At 43.4% G+C, this 24,580-nt stretch overlaps 1 protein-coding gene across 1 annotated transcript in view; it reads right to left on the bottom strand.

Annotated features, from left to right (window-relative positions):
* Positions 1-2,216: 2,216 nt before the first annotated feature.
* The window catches only part of RHOBTB3 (Rho related BTB domain containing 3), a 55,260-nt gene continuing 32,896 nt past the window's right edge, over positions 2,217-24,580 (bottom strand). Inside the window, exons 8-12 of the mRNA XM_019532399.1 lie at positions 21,920-22,040; positions 18,314-18,487; positions 15,223-15,389; positions 8,325-8,421; positions 2,217-6,677 (exon numbers count right to left, since the gene is read on the bottom strand). Coding sequence (XP_019387944.1) covers positions 6,562-6,677; positions 8,325-8,421; positions 15,223-15,389; positions 18,314-18,487; positions 21,920-22,040 — 675 coding nt within the window. The 3' untranslated portion in view covers positions 2,217-6,561. The remainder of the gene's footprint in view (positions 6,678-8,324; positions 8,422-15,222; positions 15,390-18,313; positions 18,488-21,919; positions 22,041-24,580) is intronic.

Here is a 24,580-nt window from a genome sequence, read left to right as displayed (position 1 = left end):
AAAAAAAAAAAAAAAAATCAGTAGAATTCTCTTCTAAGGATCACAATTAATTCTAAGGTGAATTCAAGACTGGCTTAACAAAACTTAATGAAACAAAAAGCATCCTTTGTCCATAGGTCACAGCTACGCACTGAGCTAAAACACAAAGGTTTTAGGAACCAAATGATCAAGAGCTGTTGGACATACTCCATTCTTCCCCTGCAAAGAATGAGGCTTTGTCTATATATCAGGCAGTTATGGCAAAACCCATCCTTGGAAACTCTCACCTCATGCAAAGTGAACAAGTAGTACTAAGTGCCATTAAAAAGGCTGAAATGCAAAACTCTAGACACTCTTGGTTCAGAGATGATATATTTTATTAGACCAACTAAGAAAAATCACACACAAAAAACACACTTTTTCTGCAAGCTTTTGGGTGCACACACCCTTCCTCAGGCTCAGGAAAAATTAAAGGTGGTAAGAAGTCCCTATAGGTAGAAAATAAATTTAATTTTTGCACAGAGTCTCTTTGCGAGTTATTCTTTGATGTGCAGATAAGAAGGGGGGAGGGTGTGTGCGCCCAAAAGCTTAAAGAAAAAGAATATTTGTGCAATTTCATAGTTGGTCTAATAAAAGGTATCATCTCTGAACTGAGAGTTCTAGAGTTTTTCATTTCATTTTTTTCTTAGACCAACATGGCTACCAAATACATCCCCATTACAAAGGCAGAGTATTTCTACATCCTTCCAGGGCCATTATCGTTTGTCCTAACAGACTAATGAGATTCCAGCCAAATGGAAACATGCCAAACAACAAGTAGCAAAAAACCCCTTTTATTTATTCAGCTACAAGCTATACTGATCCATGAGTTTGCAATTTACAGTTGCTAATTAGCAGGCCCTACCATCAGAGAACTTAGTACACCTGGGATTCTGCTGATGACAAAAATGCGCAGCACAGATAGTGTGCTTTGCCCTTTGTGCTCTCAGAGCAAAGCAGGGAGGTGACTTACACACACACACACACTCCACAGGTCAAAAGTCTCTAAATGCACAGCAGCTACGTGCATATAAATACCACATTCGAAAGAACTGCAGCTACTGTCTTATTCTGGTAGCTGAGATACATGAAACAAGCTTTGTCTTGCCCATGTACCAGGTGTTCGTTTTGCCTTACTAGTAAGAGAAAGGAATTTGTGCAAGAGCATAGGGTATCACTGGAGAAAAGCAGTCAAGAATTTTTTCCAGGTATTAAGTAATGAAGCTAAGTGAGTTTAACTTGAGACACCTGTTTATAATTGGGGAGAAACTGTGGTAAATTTGCTAAGGAACAGGGTTGGAAGTCAGCTGATTGAGCCTGCATTCTTGGCTCTTTCAACATGACTTGGGGAAGACTATGTTGCGCTGCTGCTACTCCTCCCTGGGGAACACCCCTGCATGGGCATTCTAGTGCACAAGTTGCCCTGGGTGGGGTAGGAGAGGCTGCCTTACCTGGGGGGGCCTCCTGGGGCTCCAGTGACAGTGATCTGGGTGTGTGGAGCCTGGATAGCAACCAGAACACAAGTCAGGCTGGCCAGGCTCTGATTTCAGGTGACACGCTGCCACCATGTGAGCTGCCCTGCTTTTGTCTGCTGTGGGTTTTTTTGAAACTGGGATCTCCCAGTGTCAAAAAAAATCTGCTGCCCTGCAAGTCAGCAGTGGCACAAACGTCTGCATGTGCAACATGTGCAGTTTGTGGCTCTGCAGACAGATCTGGACATGCCCATAGGACACATCTTGCTCCTATAATCATCCCAGAGTAGCCTGGATAATCTTTCTTTACTGCTACTGCGCATCAGATCATTTTATGAGGCACCATCTCCAAATAACAACTATTGGCAATAACTCCTAAGACAGAGCCAGCTGCACTCTGCTGCAGGAATAAAACCTGGACTTCATACTCTTTTTCTATATCTCCTCACATCTGGACTCAAAAGGTCTTTACTGAGAGTAAGAGAGGTAAAAATCCAGATGACGGCAACATGGTTACAGCCTTAGACATGAAAAGACTGCATCTAATGCAGTGATGTTCTAACTAGCAACTTGGGGCACTACTGAAATATAAATACATAATTTTATTTGCATGTTTTCACTTGCTCTACATACCTACAAGTCTGTAAATTACAAAAGAAACAGAAAAATTATTTCCATCACAATGTCCATATTTTTCAAACAAACGGATAAAGTAATCACATGAGATAGAATTGGTATAAATGTTTATTTTGTTACAAAGAGTTAAATACTAATCTAAAAACATGTAAATATTAATCAGGCTATATTAAAACACAGACATACCATTCTTAAAACTAAAATTATCAAACCTGTGAATATTCAAAATATACCATAGATTGTGAGCATACAAACAAATTACTCTGACAGCAGTTAAGGGACATAATATATCCCATGAGGAGACCCCATATGCCTACTCTTACCTCTCAATGGAAGTGGGATTGACTTATCTCACATTTATCACAGAGTGCACTCAAGCAGCTACTGTTGAATAGCTAACATGCTATCAATCTGACATCCCCAGTTGTCATGGTAGCTTGTTTGTGTACCTATAACCCTAGTAATATAATTTTTCCTTTCCCTAATATTTTTCTTTTTCAGGTATAATGCATCAAGACGTAAAGACTATAAATCAGGGATTGTTTGGCTTGTGGAAACTAGTATTACTCAGTGCAGAAGACTTTCTACAGCAGCCTCTCTATACAAAGCCTCAGTGCTGGCTTGGCATGTGTGTGCATATATATATATATATATATATATATATAAAAATAAAAACTGGAAAAAAATTGTATGCAACACTATCTAATAAGCTAAGGATAAATGTATTAAAATGCTTATGTGCCTACAGCAAGACTTAGTCAGAAACAACATGCCAGGGGTGGCTGGACAAGGGTTTTTTAGATCGTGGTTGCTTAGCTCTGGAGGTGCCTAAACCTGCTCATCCAGCTCTAAGGTGTGACTTGAAAATTCCCTAAGTGCCCAAAGTTTGGTATCTGGCCATGCACAGAACGACCCCAGTCCAAACACCTAGGTGCTTAGCCTCATCCTAAACCCAGTCAGGATCCAGAAGTTGGGCTTCCCTGCCTAACCCTCTGAGGGGCCTGATCTAAAAGTCACGATCTGGTAGGATTAGGCCCCTCACAAAATGCACACATGGCTACTTTTTAAAAACAAATCAGGATAAAGAAATGTCTTACATATACTAGCTTCATGGCTAGATCACTTGCTCAGAAACCAAGGAGGCAGTTCAATGCCCTCCTCAGCCTGAGGCAGTTAAAATTTTATTCCCACTCCTTTGGGTAATGTCTACTCACCACACTTTGGGATAGGCTGTGTGGGGATACTATCCTACCCTCCAGCTGAAGCCATGCCCCAGCGCAAAAAAAAAAAAAAGGCGAAGTTTATGGTGCAAGAGAGAGACAGATGGAGCTTGACCCTGCTGCCAAGCAATGAGGGCACTTCCTAGGAGAGGCAAGTCCTGCATCTGGTCCCTTCTTCCAAGATTGTTTCTCTGTTTTACATTCAAGGAACACCGAAAAAACTGTATAAGCTGTGCAAAGAGCAGAAACCGGAAAGTAAGACTTCTCCCATCAGACTAAAATCCTCCTCCTTCCCGAATGCGTTTTCTCTCATGCTGCATACCAATCTCTCTCCATGACTCCTGCATTCTTTGCCGTGCAGCAGCACAGCTTCAACAGCAGAGGGGAGGATGCTCCCACCAGCCTAGCCTACAATCAAATGATTACCATCGTTCTCAGACTGAGGAGGGGCACTGAACCTGGGTCTCCCACTTCCTGGATAAGTGTTGTAACTACTCAGCTATTATATCAAAAGGTGGGTGCCACTAATGTTACTATCCTTTTCAACCAGACTCATTATGATTTGAGCCCTTTCCAATCCTTTGAAAGAATGGTAATAAGTGCCTACCAGTAAGAGAGGATTCCAGACTCCAATTCCCAGGGGACACAAGGCTCCTCAAGCACCAGAGCAAGACAGGATGATTGGGTTCTATTAGCTAGCTTTTAATCACATGATGTGTGAATTATGATTCGGAAGCTCTTCACTTGCCCATGGCTCTATAGGGAATGTAGGGGGCTTGAATTTCACTCTGGGGCCAGGCAACTGAAAGCTGGGTGTTACATTTCCTATATCTGTAGGCACCTACATTCTGTACTGAATCTAATCTTATTACCCCTTGAACATGCACCCAATGTAATTATAAGAATAGATCCCCTGGATACTACTGTGCTATATGTTAAGCTGCTTTTTAAAGATACGAGACAATCCTATATCCAGAGAAGTGCAAGCACTAATTAGCAGAACAGCTTTGTCAAAAGAGAAGCCTGAAAATAACAAACTTTCCAAAACTAATTTACAAGTTTTGATCTCAGGTTTTACTTTGTCCAAATCATATACATTTTTCAAGAGCTTCCTAATTTTAAAAACTAATGCAAACATTTTAAAATGTTTAAAATGTAAAGACTGTCTTCTATATCACACTCAGTAGTGTTTTGACTACCTCCTCTGTATCTATCATCTGTGGATTTATAAATTATACTTAAGATACACGGATAGCAAAACTGTATCTACAGGAACAAAACAAATACCACAACCCACTTTCAGGGAGTTCTAAATGCTAAAATATCAATTTGAAAATAGAGTTAAGATCACCACTTATATTTCTAAAGAAAGGCATTTACCCAAATGGAATAAGACTGGAGAAATCACTAATATTCTTAAATTATGAGTTGCATTTTGTGTTTGAACTGGTGTAGTATCTATACCCATCATGAGTTGCAAAACAGAAAACCAAGAAGAACAAAAAGCTATTTTGTCTGAGTTATTTGCAATTTATAATAAATATATGAATAAATAATAAATGTTTTCACATTGCTTGGCTTTACTATATAAAACTTGTGGTTAAACCAAACAGATAAAATATAGAATATCAAAACATTTCTGCCTGTCAGACAGAAATGGTCTATATTTGCAGTAGGCCTAACTGCTTTTTTAAAAAAGCTTTTAATAGGGAAATGTCTATAAAAACTTATCCAGGAAAATTTAAAAAAAAAATCCCACTATACTTAGTTATTGGCAAAGGATTAATTTCTGGCAATAAATTCTAACAAATTGGGTCAGATATGCAAAAACTAAAATATAGGACCACGTGCAACAATAGGCAAACATTTATGCATCTACATTGTATGTGTAATTATCAAGACTGAACACATCAAGAAATTTGGTATCTGCACATACAAACTGTCATTTAAATGACCGGCAACTTGCAGGTGCAGATACTATGCCTGAGCATGCTAATAGTTATATGTGCATGCAAATTAGACTTGTAATCATGTGCTCACTTTGACCATGGCCTGAAACTTCCCATTTTGTCCATCCAATTAATAACTTAAATGCCTAGAATTTTTAACTTCTATTATAAACGAATATTACAAATTTAGGAAACAAATACAAAGTTAAATCCTTTTTACATTTCTTTAATTGATATGCACATTATATTTCTATTTTCATGTGTCACCATTTTTGCTCCATCTTTTTTTTCTGAAGTGGAGGCAGACTGCCATGTTCTATATTCTCAGCAGAAGACACCATTCCATTCACAGCTCTGCACTGATTTGCCATGTGATCTCAAACAAATCGTATCGTCTTTCTCTGCTTCTACTTTCCCACTCATGAAAGAGTTATAACAATGTTGCTCTTGCTCATCTTTTACAGCACTTTTGAATCATTATTATTCTAATACAGAACTAAACATAAGAATTTTGTGCTAGCTGCTTCAAACAGTGAAGTCCCATTGTGAAATCTGTCCCAAAATAGTAAGGGAACTGCTATTTTTAACTCTATGGAAATTACCCATACAAAATCTCCTACAATTCTAGTGTGAAATTCCCCTCCCAAAATGGCATTTGCCTGCAAGATTTTGCTGAAATACAGAGAAACAGAAAAGCATTTCAGGTTCCAAACCATGTATAGATGGCTATGTATAGAAGTAAAAAACAAAACAAAAAAATTAAAGGGATGAAATGCGTAAATCATGGTGTAGCCCAATGCTTTTACGAATACGTTTAATCTAGCAAACATATATATAGTATATGCTACACAAACTGGTAATCCTATGCTTTCTGAGGTGGAATATTCAAAAAGTCTAAGGAGGTCAATACACAGCTCCCTAACATTCCTTTGAAATCCCAGCCAGGGGTTGAACACAAGATAAACAACCTAGAAGCAGAAAACACCACCACTACAGCAAAAATTCCCTTGAAAGGAGAAACAAGTTAGAGCTGTACAAGTCCCATACTGGGTTAAATCCTTTTGCTGTCCTCTGATATATTTCATCCCTTTAAAATGTTACAGCATTTAATTGCAAAGAGTACTAGCAAATGCACTAGTGTTCTGTACAGTGCTTTCTGGCCCTTGAGCGTTTTTCCTTTCTTATTAGAGTCTTAATACTTTCCAAATTATTTCTAATCTGAGATTTTTAAGTCCATCAATCCTTACTGAATACTCAGTCTTTTGATTACATAACTGTGCAGTGACATTTCTGGGAGTGGATGTAATTCCTGTAATCTGCAAGTTGTTTCAGGTACATATTGGAAGGCCATCTGTGCATCTCAATAAAATTGCGCTCTTCCACTAAACAGAAAAGACAAACAATTTAATGGAAAGCATTACATATGTGGTTTTGTGTGGGTATGCAAAGGCATGTGCACGTGCACACGCACACACACAACAACTGAAAGATATAATGAAAACTGGTTTAAAAGTTTGGGATACATAAGCACATAATAAAAATGAAAATTTAGGGCTGAAACTGTCCATTGTGCCTAGGTTTTATTGCAAAATACATTTAATGTTAAAAAAACCCATTTGATTTATTTTAGCAATTAATTGTGCTAGGTTTACCAAAGTTAATTTTTAAAAGTATAAACAGGGGAAGAGCTATGTGCCAATATATGCTGCTTTATCTCAATCTTCTAGCCTTTTCAGATCAAATTGCTGCAGTGGAAACTCAAGTCAGTTTTCTACAGACAGGAACACCAGTACAAACAGCAGCGTCCTGAGCGGTTCTGCAATCCTACAGCCCCCATTAATACTGAACTCCAAGCAGTTGGCTTCTACGTTACTCTTAAGGCAAAATGGACAGATGCATCTCAAGAGATCTGACTTTGGCAGATGATTTCTGCTAAAATCAGTCTTTTTTTTAAGGCACAAATATTTCTCTTTATCCCTTTCTACTTCCATTTTCCCAAATAACTTACAGGTTCCCTTTGATTTATATGGGTTCTAGATATGCAAATTGGCTCTTATGTGATGACCCTTTTTATACCCCAAATTCATTATATGCGAGGTAAATTCACTCTTATGTGATCAGCTCTGGGGCTCTATTTGTCCCCACTCACTTCAGCCCCTGGGCTGCGGCATGCTGTGGTGCAGGCAGGTGATGTTGGCTGCTTCCAGGGCCGCTGCGGCAGGGGCTGGGGTGAGTGGGGAGAAGCAGAGGCATGGGGCGCGGCGAGGTAAATCCGTAGGGGAAGGGAAGGAGTGTGGTGCAGCCCAGCGGCTGCAAGCAGGTGGTGTTGGCCACTGCAGGAGGGGCAGCACTGGGCTCTTCATGGTGCTTGGGGCAGGCGGCAACCCGCTCTCATCCTCCTGCAGGCTGGGGCCGGCAGTAGTACCAGGCTCTTCCAGGCACTCAGTGGCAGTGCTGGGAGGGCAGGTTGGGGGGGTGGGGGGAGCTACAGTGAATTTTGGGGTGGCAACAGCCCCCCATCCATCACCGCAGCCCGCCCTAAGTGCTGGGAAGAGCCCGGTGCCACCAGTGGCCCCAGCCTGCAGGAGGATGAGAGCAGGTTGCCGCCTGCCCTGAGCACCAGGAAGCTCCCAGTGCCGCCCCTACTGCAGCCCCAGGAGTGGTCAACACCACCTGCTTGCAGCCCCTTCCCTAGCCCCAGCCTTACTCCCTCTCTCACTGCTGTTAGAACATATTCCTGTTTGTTACGTTATAAACTGGGGTCCCTTTATGCAACTCCAATTTATCCACAGTTTTGCGAGAACGCATCTACCGCATAACTCAAGGGAAACCTGTATTTGGTTACTATTGGTCCTTGGAAGTATCTTGTTATTTTGCTTAGCAATGTATAAAATGAGACTCAACCATTTATCCCCCAAAAGTCTTATTTACCCTGCTAGGCACTCAAAAGTAACACTACTTAGCATTTTATCTTCAGTCCTAAAATAATAGAAAAGATATTTTTTTAAAGGTAGCAATTGATAAATTACCTGAAAGATCTTGGAATTCAGGCTTTTGACTGAAGATGAGGTAGTTAGTGGCAATGAAATGAAGTAGCCAAGTTGAAAGGCAGTCAGAGTTGTGAAACTACAAACAAAAAAAGAAACAGAACACTGCAACACTGTTCGTGACTATAATATATAAAAATCTTAGTACCATTGCATACTCTGTGGGTACATCTACATGAGATGTTAACTGCACAGTAGCATAATTTACTGCAAAGTAAGCACGTGTGTCTACACCTGCACATGCTTACTATGCAGTAAACCTCGCTAATTGCAAGTAAATTTGTTTACCTGCAAATGCAAGTAGCAAATTTACTTTCAATTAGTAATGGTGCAGTAGCACTCCTGTAGACGACTAACCAGGAGCAGATCTGCTCCCGGTCAGCCATCCACCGTGGGGTAGGAGATTACTCCCTGCCCCCAGGAGCTGCCTGCTGCTAGGGTGGGCTCTGCCACCAGAGCCCAGGTGGAAGCTATGTCCCTCTGCCCCGGCAGCAGGGAGCTCCAAGCCCCCTCTCTGAGATCGTGATCAGGAAGCAAGGGCTGGGAGATCCTCATCTCTCAGCCTGAGCCCAGCGTTGGGAGCTGCCTTCTGGTGGCGGCTGGGGAGCCTGTTCCCTGCCCAACTCTGTGAGCACAGAGCTGGGTCAGGAATAGGCTGGGGAGCTTGTTTCCCTGCTCATGGAGCTGAGCAAGGAAACAAGCTCCCCAGCCTGTTCCCCACCCAGCTCTGCCCTCACAGAACTGAGTGGGGAACAGGTTTCCCAGCCTCCGTCCCATGTGCAGGGTGGGGGCTGTAAGTGGCAGAAGACCCGGGCTAAGGGGGCTCAGCCTCCCAAATGCAGGACAGCAGGTAGGGCTGCAAGGCAGCCTGGCCTCAGGCTCTGGACAGCTGCAGAAGGGGTGGTGAAGGACACGTGCACATCCAGGGTCACAGCCCAGCATAGGAATTACTGGTTCCCCAGCCGAGCCGGGTGGTGGGATGGTCAGAGCCCGGGCAACTCATCCAGCGGTGCAGAGGGGGGCACCCGCCACTCTGTGCGCTCCAGTGGGGACCCGCAACTGTACTCAGGGCAGAGGCAGCGGCTGCTGCTGCGCACTGTGCTTTGCTCCCTGCTGCAGCTGCCCTGGGACCAGAGCAGCACCATATGCCTGCTGCTGCTGGGCTGCGCTGTGTGTCCCCTGCCCACTCCACAGTGGGATGCACATGGCGTCATGCAGCTCTCAGGGCAGCAGGGTATAGTGGTGGCTGCCTCTGCCCCATGTGCAGATGGGCGTGTGCAGCTGCGGGAGCCCCTGCGCCACTCAACAAGCTGCCTGGGCTGTGGTTGTTCTGCCACCTGGCCTGGCTGGGGCCCCACTCACCCCAGCCCCTACTCTACGCCCTCACCACTGGGGCCTCAATCTTCCCCTTGCCTTGACCCTTTCCCCTCCCCATCATCCCTTCCTCCCCAGACTTACCTGCTGGGGATGGCACACACGCGCACTCAGCCCCCCACTCCAAATAATTTCCTCCCTCCACCTATGGCAGGGGCTAGAGACTGTCCTGGTGAAGGACAGGTTCCAGCCCCATGCCCTGACTGGGTGATCAAGGCATAGGGCTTGGAAAGAGCTGCAGGGACGGAGTAAGTCCCAGCTCCTTGCCCCTATCTGTTGGTGGTGCAGCTAGCACCAAGCTAGCTGCCCCACCAGCACATGAGGGTGGGGGGTCTGGGACCTGGCCCTTCCCTGAAGCTCTTTCTAAGTGCCCTGCACCTGATCAGGGAGTCGGGGCCAAAAGTCCCTGCCCTGGTCACAGGCAGACCCTAGGGGCATACTGTAATGTCCCAGCCCGGGCCAGGGGACAGCCGTCTCTTGGCCCAGTGCTCCCTGCCAGCCACTGAGCAAGCACCCACTGGGAGCCTAGAGCTGCCCCTGGTGGTGGCAGGGGCCTATTGCAGGGCCCCAGGAAGCAGGAGCAGTTTGCTGCCATTGGTAGCAAATCCGCTTCCACTTCTCTGCATGTGTAAATGCCTAACTGGGAGCATTTACTTACAAGTAGTTTATTCACAAGTAAACTGATCCTAGATCAAATACATGCGTGACATCTCTCTCAAAACATGATTACCAGTCTTAAAAACAGCTTATCAAATGAAAAGCAGCAAGGAGAGGCATAGGCTGATGATGAGCACACAATATGCCCAGGTAAGTGACAGGGGCCCAAAGAGTCCTGGGGTTAGGGAGGTGGGGCATTCACCTTCAGGAGGCTTTAAATGCCTATACACCAATGCTTGTAGTATGGGGAACAAGCAGGAGGAACTTGCCCTCCTGATAGCTACTGCAAACCCAGACAGTGTGGCTCACCAAAATGTGGTGGGATCCAACACATGACTGCGCAGTGAACATCAAAGGGCTATAGGCTGTACAGGAGGGATAGAATGGGGAGGGAAGGTGGAGGCGTGGCGCTCTACGTCAAAAAGCAATTCACATCCTCGACGAGCAACATTGGGTCAGAGGAGGGGCAGACTGAAGTGCTCTGGGTTACATTAAAAGGGGGTTGGGGGAAAGGGACTTAACAGCGGGGGTCTACTACAGACCACCCAACCAGAGGGAAGAACTTGACCAGGGATTCTCAGGTCAGCTTGCAGAGGCAGTTAGGTCAGAGGATGTGGTCATCATGGGGGGACCTAAGCTATCTGGACATCTCCTGGGAAGAGCAATCAGCCAGGTCTGACAGCCCATGTAGGTTCCTAGCCATTTTACAGGAAATCCATCTAACCCAGGAGGTGCACAGTCCCACCAGGGGAAATGCCTTGTTAGACCTGGTCCAGGCCACAGGCAACGACCTGGTGAGGAGACTGCAGGTGCTTGATCACCTGGGCGACAGTGATCATTGCCTACTGAAATTCACCATCCAGCGCAGGGCAGCAGAGGCCTGCAGCAAGACAGTAACCCTGGACTTCAGGAGGGCAAATTTCAATGAGGTAAAGAGATTAGTCGGGGAGAGACTTAGGTCCTGGAGGGGAGTCCAAGAAGAGTGATCATTCCTTAAGGAGACGATCCTCCAAGCTCAAAGGGTGGCAATCCCAACAAGGGTCAAAGGGAGCAAGAGTGCTCAAAAGCCCCCTTGGCTAACAAAAAGCAACCGGGAACGTCTCAAGGCTAAAAAGGAGGCATACACCCAATGGAAGGGAGGGGCCATCACCAGGGAGGACTATACAGCCGTTGCTCGGGTTTGTAGGGAGGCTGTTAGGAAGGGTAAGGTGAGATGGAACTGGGACTAGCAACCCGGATCAAAGACAGCAAGTCCTTTTTTAAATACATAGGGGGTAAAAAGAAGGTTCTGGGTAACGTAGGGCCTCTGCAGAACATGCTAGGAAATCTGGTGGTTGCACCAGATGTCAAAGCTAACTTATTTAACAACTTCTTTGCCTCCATTTTTCTAAGCAGGGACCAGGTCATCACCCTACATCATGATCCCTGACGGTCCCAGGGGAGGCGCAGCCAGGCCCAGGGGCAGAGTGAACCTAGTCAGGGGCCTCCTGGTGGGACTGGACACATCCAAATCAGCAGGTCCTGACGATCTGCACCCCAGAGCGCTGAGAGAATTAGCAGAGGTCATTACAGGTCCCCTGACACAGCTTTACAAGCACTCGTGGCACTCTGGTGAGATGACAGAGGACTGGAAGAGAGCCAATGTGGTCCCCATTTTCAAAAAAAAAAAAAAAGGGAGGAGGGAAGATGCAGGAAACTGTAGGCCTCTTAAGTCTTACCTCAGTCCTGGGGAAGCTCTTAGAGAAAATTATCCAGGAGCACATCTGCAAGGGACCAGCAGGGGAGTGTATGCTCAGGGATAAGCAACATGGGTTCATCAGAGGCAGGTCCTGTCAGACCAACCTGGTGGCCTTCTATGATCAGGTCACTAAATCCTTGGATGCAGGCGTCACGGTGGACGTAGTCTTTCTGGGCTTTAGAAGAGTCTTTGACAGTGCCTCTCAACCCATTCTCATTAAAAAAAATTAGGTGACTATGGTGTCGATCCCTACACAGTCAGATGGGTCACCAATTGGCTGGAGGGCCACACCCAGAGAGTGGCGCTGGACGGGTCTTTTTTGACCTGGAGGGATGTGGGCAGTGGGGTTCTGCAGGGCTTGGTCCTTGGGCCCACACTGTTCAACATCTTCATCAGCAATTTGGACGAGGGGGTGTGTCCCAGGGAAAGAAATAACAAGGGTTACTTACCAGCAGCAGGAGATGCAGCACAGCAGGGGTGGAAGGAAGAGCCCGCGCAGCTCGTTAGCTGCCTCTTTATTCAATTAAGGCTGGCCAGTGACATCAGCCTCAAATGCTGGCCAGCAGAAATAAAAATGGCAGCTGATGCCACAGAGAGGAGGGAGGACAGCAGCAAGAGAGGGGAGCTGCAGCCACCTCAGGGAGAGAAGAAGATCCTTCCCATGGGACCCGCAGAGCCCGATGAGCCAGGGGCAGACCATAGGCAGCATGGGGCAGAGCGCCCCGTCAGGAGCACGCACGGGCCAGCGAGGGAGCAATAGGTACTCCGGACTCAGAGACGGAGCCAGAGCTGCACCTGGAGCCCAGGCAGACCCCAGGTGGGAATACTGGGACGACTGGCAAGGAAGCCACGCCAGAGAGAGAAAACCCTAGGAGAGCCCCGAGGGGGTTACAAATCAAGGCGGGTACCGCTGCCGGTCCCAGCTAGGCTGATGGGAGAACGGGAATGAATCTCGAAGGTGATGGGCGAGGAGTAAAGCATTCCCCAAGCTACAGCAAGGGGAAGGATAATACGGGGGCAGGGCATAGCCACGTCAGAAGGTGGCTCATCATTTTTGTGTTTTGTTAACGTGTCTTGTTTGGTTGCATCGCATGAGGGGGGAGAGTAGAAAGTACGGGGGTATCCCCAAGGAACGGAGTCAAGGAGAAGCCTCGGAAGGTTTTTTGTGTTTCTCCAAAAGAAGGGGCGGAGGCAAGGGAGGCCAAGGGGGTGGGCCCATACGGGCAAACTTGGCCATAGGCAACGAGCATCCAGACGTCAAGCCACAAGGCGCGATCCCACCAGAGAGGACGAGGCAGATGGAGGGACAACTCACCTGAGGGGGCATGGGGCCAGAGTGTAAGGGTGGTGGAGCCCTGTGAATGACCGCCGGGTGTACCACGGACCACCGAGCACACCCGATGAGCAATCCTGTCTACAGAGGAACGACAAGTCGTGGCAAGCGAGAACGGGAGAGGTGACTCGAGGGCGAGACACCTGCTCGGTCAACGACACGAGTCTGTAAGACACCTTACGTTTACCACCAGAGTGAAAGTTGCATGAGAACGGCTATTTGAAGCCCAGCGGTCACAGGGTGAATAGTACCCTGTTCAAATTCACAGAAGACACTAATATGTGGGGGGAGGTGGGCATGCTAGGGCAGAGGGACAAGCTGCAACCAGATCTGGACAGGTTACAGGGGTGGGTGGATGAGAATAGGATGGGTTTCAACACTGACAAGTGCAAGGTACTGCACCTGGCGAGGAAGAACCAGCAGCATACCTACAGGCTGGGGAACTCCCCTCTCACCACCACAGAGGCAGAAAAGGATCTTGGAGTCATTATTGACTCAAAGATGATCATGGGCCGCCAATGTGGGGACGCAGTCAGAAAGGCTAACTGGACCTTGTTGTGCATCCACAGATGCATCACAAGCAGGTTTGAGGAGGTGATCCTCCCCACTCTATGCGACATTGGTCAGGCCACAGTTGGAGTACTGCATCCAGTTCTGGGTGCCACACATCAGGAGGGATGTGGACAACATGGAGAGGGTCCAGAGGAGGGTCACTGGCATGATCAGGGGGCAGGAGGGCAGGTCCTATAAGGATAGGCTACAGGATCTGAACCTGTTCAGCCTCCACAAGGAGGCCGAGAGGGGATCTAGTAGCTGTCTATAAACTGCCCAAGGGAGACCAGCAGGCAATGGGAGAGTTCCTGTTCTCCAAACACTATCGGGAGTAAGAAGGAACAACAGTCATAAGCTGACAGAGAGCAGATTCAGGCTGGATATCAGGAGGCACTACTTCGTAGTCAGGGTGGCTAGGATCTGGAACCAACTTCCAAGGGAAGTGGTGTTCGCTCCTACCTTGGGAGTCTTTAAGAGGAGGCTAGACAGACACCTTGCCGGGGCTGTCTGACCCCAGGAATTCTTTCCTGCTCATGGCAGGGGGTCAGACTTGATGATCTGCTCAGGTCCCTTCCGACCCTACTAACTATGAAATTATATATAAACAAACATGCATTATATAAATATATAAGCACTCCAAGAAGCATATAAACATGGATGGAAACCATGTTTCCCTGTGCCATGTAAGCACCTTACCTACAGGACTAGTAAGGTCATGGCAACTAGCGTGTCCTCTTTTAGGTTCAATCAATCTTGATTTTTTTTTCCATCGTCATATAGTATCAACAGAAAGGATAGAGAGTGTGCTACACCTGGGTAGCACAAGCTAGAAGGCAGGAAATATAGGCTTGAATCTACTTCTGCAGAGGAAGATACTAACCTGAGGGAGCCTATAAATGTGCTGGATGTCTCCTCCAAAGCATGCTAGTTAGCATGCATCAGAACCGACTCAATGAATTGAGTCTGCTAGAGCCTGCTAATTAGCACACTCCAGCAGACTCCAAGTTGCATATATTCAGCATCCCCATGCTTCAAACTGGAGGTGGGGGCACTCTAAGTTTGGCTGCACTTTGTCTATTCCTGTGCTATCAGGAATCTCTGATCAAGATACTGCCCTACCCTATAAAACAAAATCACAGTATTTTTAAAATACATTATTCCTTATACATTATACCAGCAGCACGCTGTCATTAAATATTCTATATTCATATACAGACAATATGTACCTTGGCTTTTCTGAGCAACCCAACGACACTCAGACTTGTAGAAGCCAATTCCCTAGTAGGCATACTCTGCAGTTGTGTGATGATGTACAGCTCACAAATATGCTGGAGTCGTGATACCTGGTACATCTCAGCACAAATCAGGAGAGACATGGCTTGCAGAATGCTGGCTAAAGAAGAAAAAAAAAGAAAAGGTTAATTTTGTTTCATGAAGGCTGTATGGTAGGCTCAAAGCCATTTTTAACCTTCGATTTGCTTTGGAATTTATACAAAAATCAAAACGTTCCTCAATTTTTTCACATGTCTGTTTTGAATGACATCACTCTACCGTTAAAAATATTGAATTTCAAAAAGTAAACCTTTCTAACTAAATTTTAGAAAGTAAAAAGTAATTAATCATAATTCAAGATTCCTTATATTGTAAATCCTATGTCAAACATTGGAGATCCTAGGTCAATTACGCAAGTGAGCAATCTTCAGTAGTCAGATTCTAGTCTTCCATATAATCATACTTTACACTATGTAGATGTATTGTTTTTAAAAAATTGTGAAAAGTATACTGCTTTTTGTAAAGGCTTAACAAAAAGGTTTATTTTTTTCAAACAATGAAATACAGCAAAAGAATACCACTTAAGCAGATGCAGAAGAAAATGAAAAAGCAAAGTTATAAAAAGAAAAAAAGGTAGAGCAGTGGCATAAGAGTAAATTGAAGACTAGACTTTCATTCATTTTAACTCAAACAGAGCCACCAGTAATATTTAAATAGTAATATTCAATTTTCTAATTTAACTTTTATTAAATAACATACTAGCTACTAAGGCTAAGATAACTTTAACCAAAACCCATTCTTGTTATTAAATATAAAAATATACTATATTGTACTAATTAAAAGTCAGCAATTGTTTCCCTTTGCAAACAATTTCCCCCCCAAACAAAATCATAAAAATAGTAACAGGACATTGCCAGTGCCCCTGTCTTCCAGCTTTGCCTGTGGCAGCTTAGGTGTTGTTGATATTTTCAAGCATGTTACCTAGTAGTTATGGCTGAGGCTTGCTCATACAGTTTTAAGAATAGTCAGACAAATAATGCTATAGTATGGCTTAAATAGGGATGACCCTGCCTTGAGCAAGGGGTTTGACTAGATGACCTTCTAAACCTACTTGTCTATGATTCTGTGACTGCTCCTCAAGGTTGACCTTTAATAGGGTTCCTGACACTTAGACTATAATCATATCATAACCTTTACAGAAACATCAAAATTATTATTTTAGAATATCATCATAGTTGAGGAAAAAGCTGCTTTCCCAAAATGTAGAACTGGGGGACAGAGGGGGAGGTATGGGGTGGGAGGGAAAGATAGTGTTCTTGCTTTTGTTCTACCTGTCCTAATAAATAACAATGACTAAGAAACTGTTTGAAATTTAAAACCTTATCTACTGTTAAATTACGTACAACAAAGAATGTGAAAAAGAAACAAAACTTCAAATAATAACCTAGACTAGTATTTTGATCCAGAGAATAGACTCAAGGAAATGAAACTTCCCAGAAATGACATTTGAGATTTAATTTTTAGTGTATTACTGCAGAAGCAGAAAATAACAATGAAAATGTATTTAGGTACATATTTATATTTTACATACATTTTTATTTTATCCTGGCTCTTTTACAACAAGTTTCATGGGAATTACGCCAAAAAATGATGCATTAGCACATGTTAAGAAAAAAAATAAAGTTTTCCATCATAAGATTTTTTTTTCCATTGTGTTCCACAGAGTTACATCTAGGAGTCTTTCTAAGGCTAAGTACAGAGTCAAAAAGCCTGAGGCCGAATTGATTCAGTCTTTGCAGGTTACTCTAAGCTGCAGAGCTTAAACTGAGAAACAACTGGACACACATTTACTTTTGATTCAGAAAATGCAGTCACATGCCTACAGTGGCTTGGACCAGCAGCTGGGGGGGGCACTATAGTACAGCTCTCTGACATGTAGCCAGTATGGGATGAGCCATGCACTGTTGATTCCATCAATGCAGCCACCTGCCTACAGTGGGGGAGGGGGAGGTTCAGGCAGGCACTAGAGCACAGCTGTCTGGTAGCCAGCATGGGCTGTGCATTCACTTCCTCTTCCTGCTGTCCCCTGAGGTCTCTGGGATTTGCAGTCCAGACTCAGCAGCAGGACTGTTCCTGCTTCCAGGCATAGGCAGGGGCTGCTCCCAGGTGCTTCTGGGATTTGTAGTCCAGAGTCACAGCCAACAATAAGTTGTAGTGGGGAAAGGGGTGTTTAACCCTCCCCCTGACCCTAGACCTCAAATAGGGTTTGCCGGGAGGGTGGGGGGTGGGCAGTCCCTGCCTCTCCCCCTACGCTGCTTCTCCACTGGAGCAGACAGCACAGCTCAGCCCACAGCTGGAAAGCATGTTGGGACTGTCTGTAATTTAACTTGAACCAAGAAGGGGTCTAGGACAGAAGTTTCATAAACCAGTTTGATCCAAATCAGTTAAGTCTGATGCGACATTTAACCAGATTTATCTTAAACCAGTTTCAGCCATTTTGAAACTGGTTTATGTGCACTGGACTTCTATTCTGTTATTGGTTTAAACAAGTTTCTGATCACTTAAACTGGCTTATGTATAACCTTTATCCCTAGCCTAAGAAATACATTCAGATTATCCAAAGCCTTAATCCAAAATCCTTCTACCAACAGGATTCTTTTTAATGAGTCTACAGTATCTCAGAGTACATAACTCTTCCAAATTTACAACATTGCCATTTTGACACAAAGACGTAAGAGGATGGCACAAACAAGAGAGAGAGCCGGCAGACATGGTTCACTTAATTTTTTATCTTGAAAAATATATCCCCTGAAAATTAATTTACAGGTAAAATGTTAAACACAAATATTGTTTACCCTTAGTTGGAAAAAAGCACCCAGATGTTAATCACTAGGTAAGAAGTAAATCCTTCATTAAGGAGTTTATGGAATCAAAGACATTTTTAAAATCCTGCTTTATTTCCCTCTGCTCCCTGATTCTGGTGACAAAATCTGCTAGAAACCTGCAAGGGTTTGAGGATACAAATATATTTTTAAGTTTACTTACCTGGACAACAGGAGTCAGTATACAGATACTCCAGAAAGGAGAGGAAAGTATCTTTGGAAACCCCATAAACTGGAACCAGAACACTATTTGCTTCTATATAATTACCATTAAACATAGCTGCCATCACCTCACAGCGAGCCACTAGGACTGCTCTGTGAGCTGGAACAGTAGCACCTATAGGATTTAAAACAAAAAATTAATTTAAAATCCTGTCATTTTGTGAACGTAAATAGCATGCCCAGTCATATTTGTCTTAAAAATAAATATAGTTCCTAGCATCATAATCTTAAAACCTAAATACATTTAAGGATCAAAATCATACAATGGATAATGACTCCTGCAACACTGATCATTTTTCAAGCTGAAGAAGTGCTTACCACCTCAGACCAGATCCTCTGAGGGATCAAATGACACCACTCCACTGACATCAATGGAGCAATTACGATTTACAACATCTGGATCATGGTGTTTCTGTATGTGAATACTGACTCAATCAACAAATCATTATTGGTGCGAGTAAGTTTTATTCATAAGCAGACTCATGGACTTCAGGAGCAATACTGGTTTGACAAAGATTTGAAAAATCACATTCAAAACCACAGTGAAACAGATCATCCAAGGTGAAACACTGCCGAGGTGGTGAAGTTGCCACCTATACAAATGTAGCCCACTTATAGTATTCAAAAGTATAAATTGTTTTTTGAATTCTATTTATGGGCACCCCCCCTCAAAGTTTTAGGCACGCGATGCACAGCATTGCTATGATTAGGCGCCTTCCTGAATCCAGGCCTACAACCCAAAACCTGCAAAAAAGAATGGAACTGGTAATGCACATACACTTATGTGTTAGGATCAAGAGCAAAAGTCTTAACTTTTCTAATTATTCTGAGTGACACAGCAATTATAAGTATCATTGGTAATTTAAAAGGAAACTTACATTAAAAGAAAATAAGTAGCTACCAGTATCTTTTATCCTTCAACAAGCATTTTGGGAATGGGTGGCCATGCCTTTTAATAAATGTCAATATATTCATAAGTGATATTTTGTTTGAAATATGTAGTGGGTGTTATTGTTTCACCAACTTCCCACAAAGACAGCTCCAAGAGTGGAAATTAGTTCTGAACTGTTTATAATCACCCAGTTTTGCATTAAAATTTTGCCCTCATTTTCAAAGGTCCTTTTGTTTTTACTCCATAATAAAGGCAATATCTAGAAAGACTCTACTTGTCCTCTGTACCCATTTTTGAGGGATTAATTCTTCACATTTGGCTCTGAGTATTTAAAGCTGAACACAAAATAATTAAAGCATTGTCTAGACTTGAAAGATACTTTTTTTGCATGTGGGATGGGAGCAGACAAGTCAGAAAACTGTTAGTATTCAGATAAGCATTTTATCTAATGCTGATTTACAACAGCATGCACTAACCTATTATTTTTTTCCATGGAATTATTTTTAAATATATAGTTAGTTCTCAAAAAAAGATCAAAGCACTCCACTACACTCTTGCACACTTAGATTCTTCAAAGGCACTGAGAAGATAAATCCACTGTTTTGGTTCTTTCCTGGGTTGTTGCCAACATGTACTTACAAATCACCATAAAGGGCTTTATATAATTGCACAATCAATCCTTGTCTGTTAACAATTAACATCCTTTTCAATTAACTACTTAACTATAATCTCAAACAGCCTGTTGTATTACTGGTATATTAAAATTGTATAGGGCTATTTCAGTTGCATGAAGGGATTGAAAAATTGGCTGCATCTCCCCAGTGTAGCATTTCCTCAGCAAGAACAGAAACTTCATCAAGTGGAAAACTGGTAACTGGGGAGCTAGTTTGTACCTCAAGCAATCAGTTCAGCAACCATAATTTAAATTTAAAATATTTTAAAGTCCTAGCTAGTAATAGGGCTAAGAATGTAGTATGGAGTCTCTCGTCATAGGTATTTTTATCTTCAAGACTTAGCTTAGTCCCTAAATAAATTCTTTGCTAAAAGCCAGTTAAACCTATAAGTATATCAACATAAAAAACACCACAGTCCTCTGTTCACCAATGAATTATGATGTCTCATATAGTATTTTCTATGAAGTACGATGGGTGGTGTTTTTAGGAGGAATGAAGGTTTTGTGTTGTACTGTAAGTGTGTTATTGTATTTTGTGGAGGCATATGGGACTTAGACGGAGCAAAATCTGCCTGAAAAAGTAGTAACTGTAATGTGTGGGAACTAAGGTATGTTAAAAAAAAGAATAGATAAGCAGATACTATTTTAATGTATGTATGTGTAATGTCATTCTCTCTATCAGAACTGTTTTCTTTCAGAATTGTGGGTGTATCTTTATGTTTTTAAGCTCTACAGAGAAAAAGAAACAGAAAGGATACCCAGTCATGTCCGTACCACCTTCCATCCAAATCAGAAGCTTCTGAAAGCATAAAGTACATGGCAAAGTATGAACCCCCTCCCTGCAATTCAATTTAGTTATGTACATGATTGTCAAAATTCTTATTATTTTAACTATTGAATTATTATTTCATTTACAATTTTTTTTCTAAAAACATTTGCAACATTTTAATCATTTTAAAGTGGCGTAAGTTATAAAAAAAATAAGTGAAGACCATAACAATGAGTGGCCAGCTCTGAAATTTTAGGTTATATTGCTTGCGTAACATTACATTGGGGGGGGGGGGAGGAACCAAGAAAGAACTAGGATGTCACTATAGAAAATCAACTCCAAGACCATCACGTAGAGCAAATAACGTGATCATGTAATTCAATACAGTATCATTCACCTGTATTCACAGTAACTTACAACCTGGAAAATCACAAGAATAACTTCGTTTTGCAGAAAAAGTAGACAATACATGTCTGATCTGATATTTCTAGGAAGCAGAACAACTAAGTGGATGAGACTTAGTTCTGCCATAGTAGAGACCAGGTTCTCCATTTACAACTTTCAGAAATCATCATGTGAAATCTCTCAAAACTTCTAGAAATAATCTCATTTACAAAATAAAGGCTGGAACTTAATAAGGGCAATGAAGCCCAAGGAATTTGAAAAGATAGATGATTTTAAAGAAGAGAAATATGCTAAGTATAATGTCTGGACTTCATCAAAACATCTGATACAGTGCGCTACATCAGAAATTATTAATTAAAGGTGGAAAAGATACGGAACAGTAAAAGAATTGTGATGTCAAACTGAGAGAGAACAGATTGTTCTGAAAGAGGCTCTATCAAGATGGAGGGAGACTACCAATGGACTTTCTCCAAGATCTGGGGTCTGATGCTGCTGTGTAAGAATTTCATTAATGATCTAGACACACAATGTAAGAAGTATGCTAATACTATATCTGCAAAAGACACAAATTTTGGAGGCGTTATCAGATTGAAAGAAGATTAGGCAGGAAGAATTTGAGCACTGGAGTAAATGTTGACATTTAATAGCAAAAAATTTGAGGTTATCTTCTTAGAAACCAATAAGGATTTCTGTTGTAAACTATAGAGTCATCAGCTGCAAGCACAAAAGAGAAGAAAGACATATATGCCAATTATAGCTGCTTCATATTATATGCAAGATACATACCAAAGGAAAAGGTATACTCTACCTTGTATTTTGAAGAGGACATCAGCTAACACAGGTGTATTAAAGAAAAGCCTGAGAGAAGTGTTACATATCTGCAATGGTCTTTTTGTCTGATAAATTCTACAATCTTTTAAATTATTTACCTGTAAAATGAAGAAAAGATATTGACATGTATAAATGTTGCACGCAGATTATTTTTATCATGGCACTAAACAATAGATTCTCATCTTTACTCCTAAAAGCCTTTTTTCACCTCCAATGACAACTCAATTTATCCTCTGAAGTTTATAACCCTGATATTATCGTTGATATTTATTTTTTGGTTTCTTCTACTGTAATACTTCTAAAGTCTTCCCTTTCCTCTAAACACACACTGTTGAACTGGATTCATGACAGAGTTCTCTTCCCATCCGACTGCCCAGGCTCTCCTCTCTACAACATTAAAAATGATAATAATCCTTTTTGCCAATTTGCTTATATCATCTTCCATAAATATCTCTTCCTGTGTAAAGTTTGAACCCCTCATGCTCACTTTTGAAGGTTCTCTCTCCTTTTCACCCTTCTGTACCTCATGTTATGCCCAACTATCAAGCTGCTCTAAGACCACTCCTCACCCAGTGAAAAGAAGCTAAATGTTATCTTTTAAAAAGCTTATGACTCTTAAGTGAATCTCATTAATTTTTGGCTTGACTTGTGATCCTGGAATATTTGGGAGTGATAATAATGCAGTTGTGAAAGAAGAAACTTTTAAAAGCTAAGAGCAAAATACCTATTACTCCCTTAGGCTCCTGGCAAACATTTATTGCAGGACTAGCACAAATGTAATGCATCAAATGGTAACATGCCAGATGTCCAAGCAACTTATCACATGATAAAAGGGGAGAACTTGCCTCAGAGAAGTTGCTCATTGAATATGAAACTTCTTCGGGGCAAGTATGTATTGCAAATTAAATTCAACATCTGGCATGTTACTTAGATCCTCTACTATCCCACAGCGCACTGTTTTTAATCCCCGCACTGTAAAAGAGAGAGGGAAGGAGAGCAGCTCGCTCCCTGACAGGGCAATTAGCAAGTCATCAGAGAAGCTTGCATACAGGGAGTGTGGGGACAGCAGAGGCTGACTGGTGGGGCAGATACCCCCTGCTCAGCCCTCGTTGCCATCAGCATCTTGCAAGCAGCCCTGATCGTGTGTTACCCACACTCCAAATTACCTGGGGTCTGCCACTTACCCCATCCCACTGATCAGCTCACTGCCAGAACCAGGCAGAGGGCAGTCTGGTCCCAGACCTGGGGGAGGGGGTGCTTTCTGCCCCAAATCCAGAGGCTGCCCCCTACACAATCCTGCCAATCTGTCCTAGTTGTAGGACAGAAGGGCACACAAGCACCCTGGAACTAGAAAGCTGCTTTCTGGTCCCAGAGCTGCCTACATGCCCTTTAAGTTGTCCAGCATACAAGAAACCCAGGAAGCAGATCCCCAATCTCAGGTCACCAGTTGTGTGCCTGGGTCCTGGGTTGCACAGGCATGCTCTGTAAATTTCCCAGGGTGTGAGCAGCCTGAGACAGGGAAGCCACTTCCTAGTTCCCAGACTGCTCGTGCATCAAGCACTTTAATGCATGCACAGGCAGCCCTGGGATCAGGAAGTGCTTTTTGTCCCCAGGCCTGCCCATGTACCCTTCAAAGTACTTTCCACAGGTGCAAGTGTTCAAAATAGCCCTAATAAGGAGCCAAGGGCAACAGAGTTCCCTACACTTGAGGTAGACCCCAATCAGCCCCTGTGGCTGTAGGGGGACTTTCAGGCAGCTCCCTCACCTGCCTGGCAGCAAAAGTAAGAGGCCTGACTACAACCTGGAAAATGTAAAGGGCTGTTGGTGCTTGAACAAAATCCAGTGAACTCTGTTGCAAAGGCAAAAAAATCTGAGTCACAGAATCAAAGAAAATTGGGGTTGAAGGACCTCAGGGAGATCATCTAGTCTAACCCCCTGCTCAAAGCAGTACCATCCCCAACTAGATCACCCCAACCAAGGCTTTTTCTAGCCAGGCCTTAAAAACCTCCAGGGATGGAGATTCCACAACCTCTCTGGGTAACCTGCTCCAATGTTCAACTATCCTCCTAGTGAGAATGTTTTTCCTAACATCTAGCTTCAGTTTCCCTTGCTACGACTTGAGACCATCGCTGCTTCTTCTGTCATCACCCACCACTGAGAAGAGTTTAGCTCTATCCACTTCGGAACCCCCTTAAAGGTAGTTGAAGGCTGCTATTAAATCCCCTCTCAGTCTTCTCTTCTCTAGACTAAATAAGTCCAATTCCCCCAGCCTCTCATAAGCCACGTGGCCCAGCCCCCAACCAGTTTTGTTGCCCTCTACTGGTTTCTCTCTAATTTGTCTACATCCTTTCTATAGTGGGGGGCCCAAAACTGGACCCAATACTGTAGACGTGGCCTCACCAGTGCTGAATGCAGGGGAATAATCACTTCCCGCGATCTGCTGGCAACACTCCTACCAATACAGCCAAATATGCCATCAGACTTCTTTGCAACAAGGACACACTGATGGCTCATATTCAGCTTATTGTCCACTGCCATCCCCAGGTCCTTTTCTGCAGAGCTGCTGCTTAACCAATCTGTCCCCAGCCTGTACCAGTGCACGGGATTGTTCTGTCCTAATTGTAGAACTACGCACTTG

The sequence above is a fragment of the Crocodylus porosus genome, unplaced genomic scaffold, assembly GCF_001723895.1.
Source record: "Crocodylus porosus isolate Cpor-Errol unplaced genomic scaffold, CroPor_comp1, whole genome shotgun sequence".
NCBI lineage: Eukaryota > Metazoa > Chordata > Crocodylia > Crocodylidae > Crocodylus > Crocodylus porosus.
This window is presented reverse-complemented; position numbering and strand designations above follow the sequence as displayed.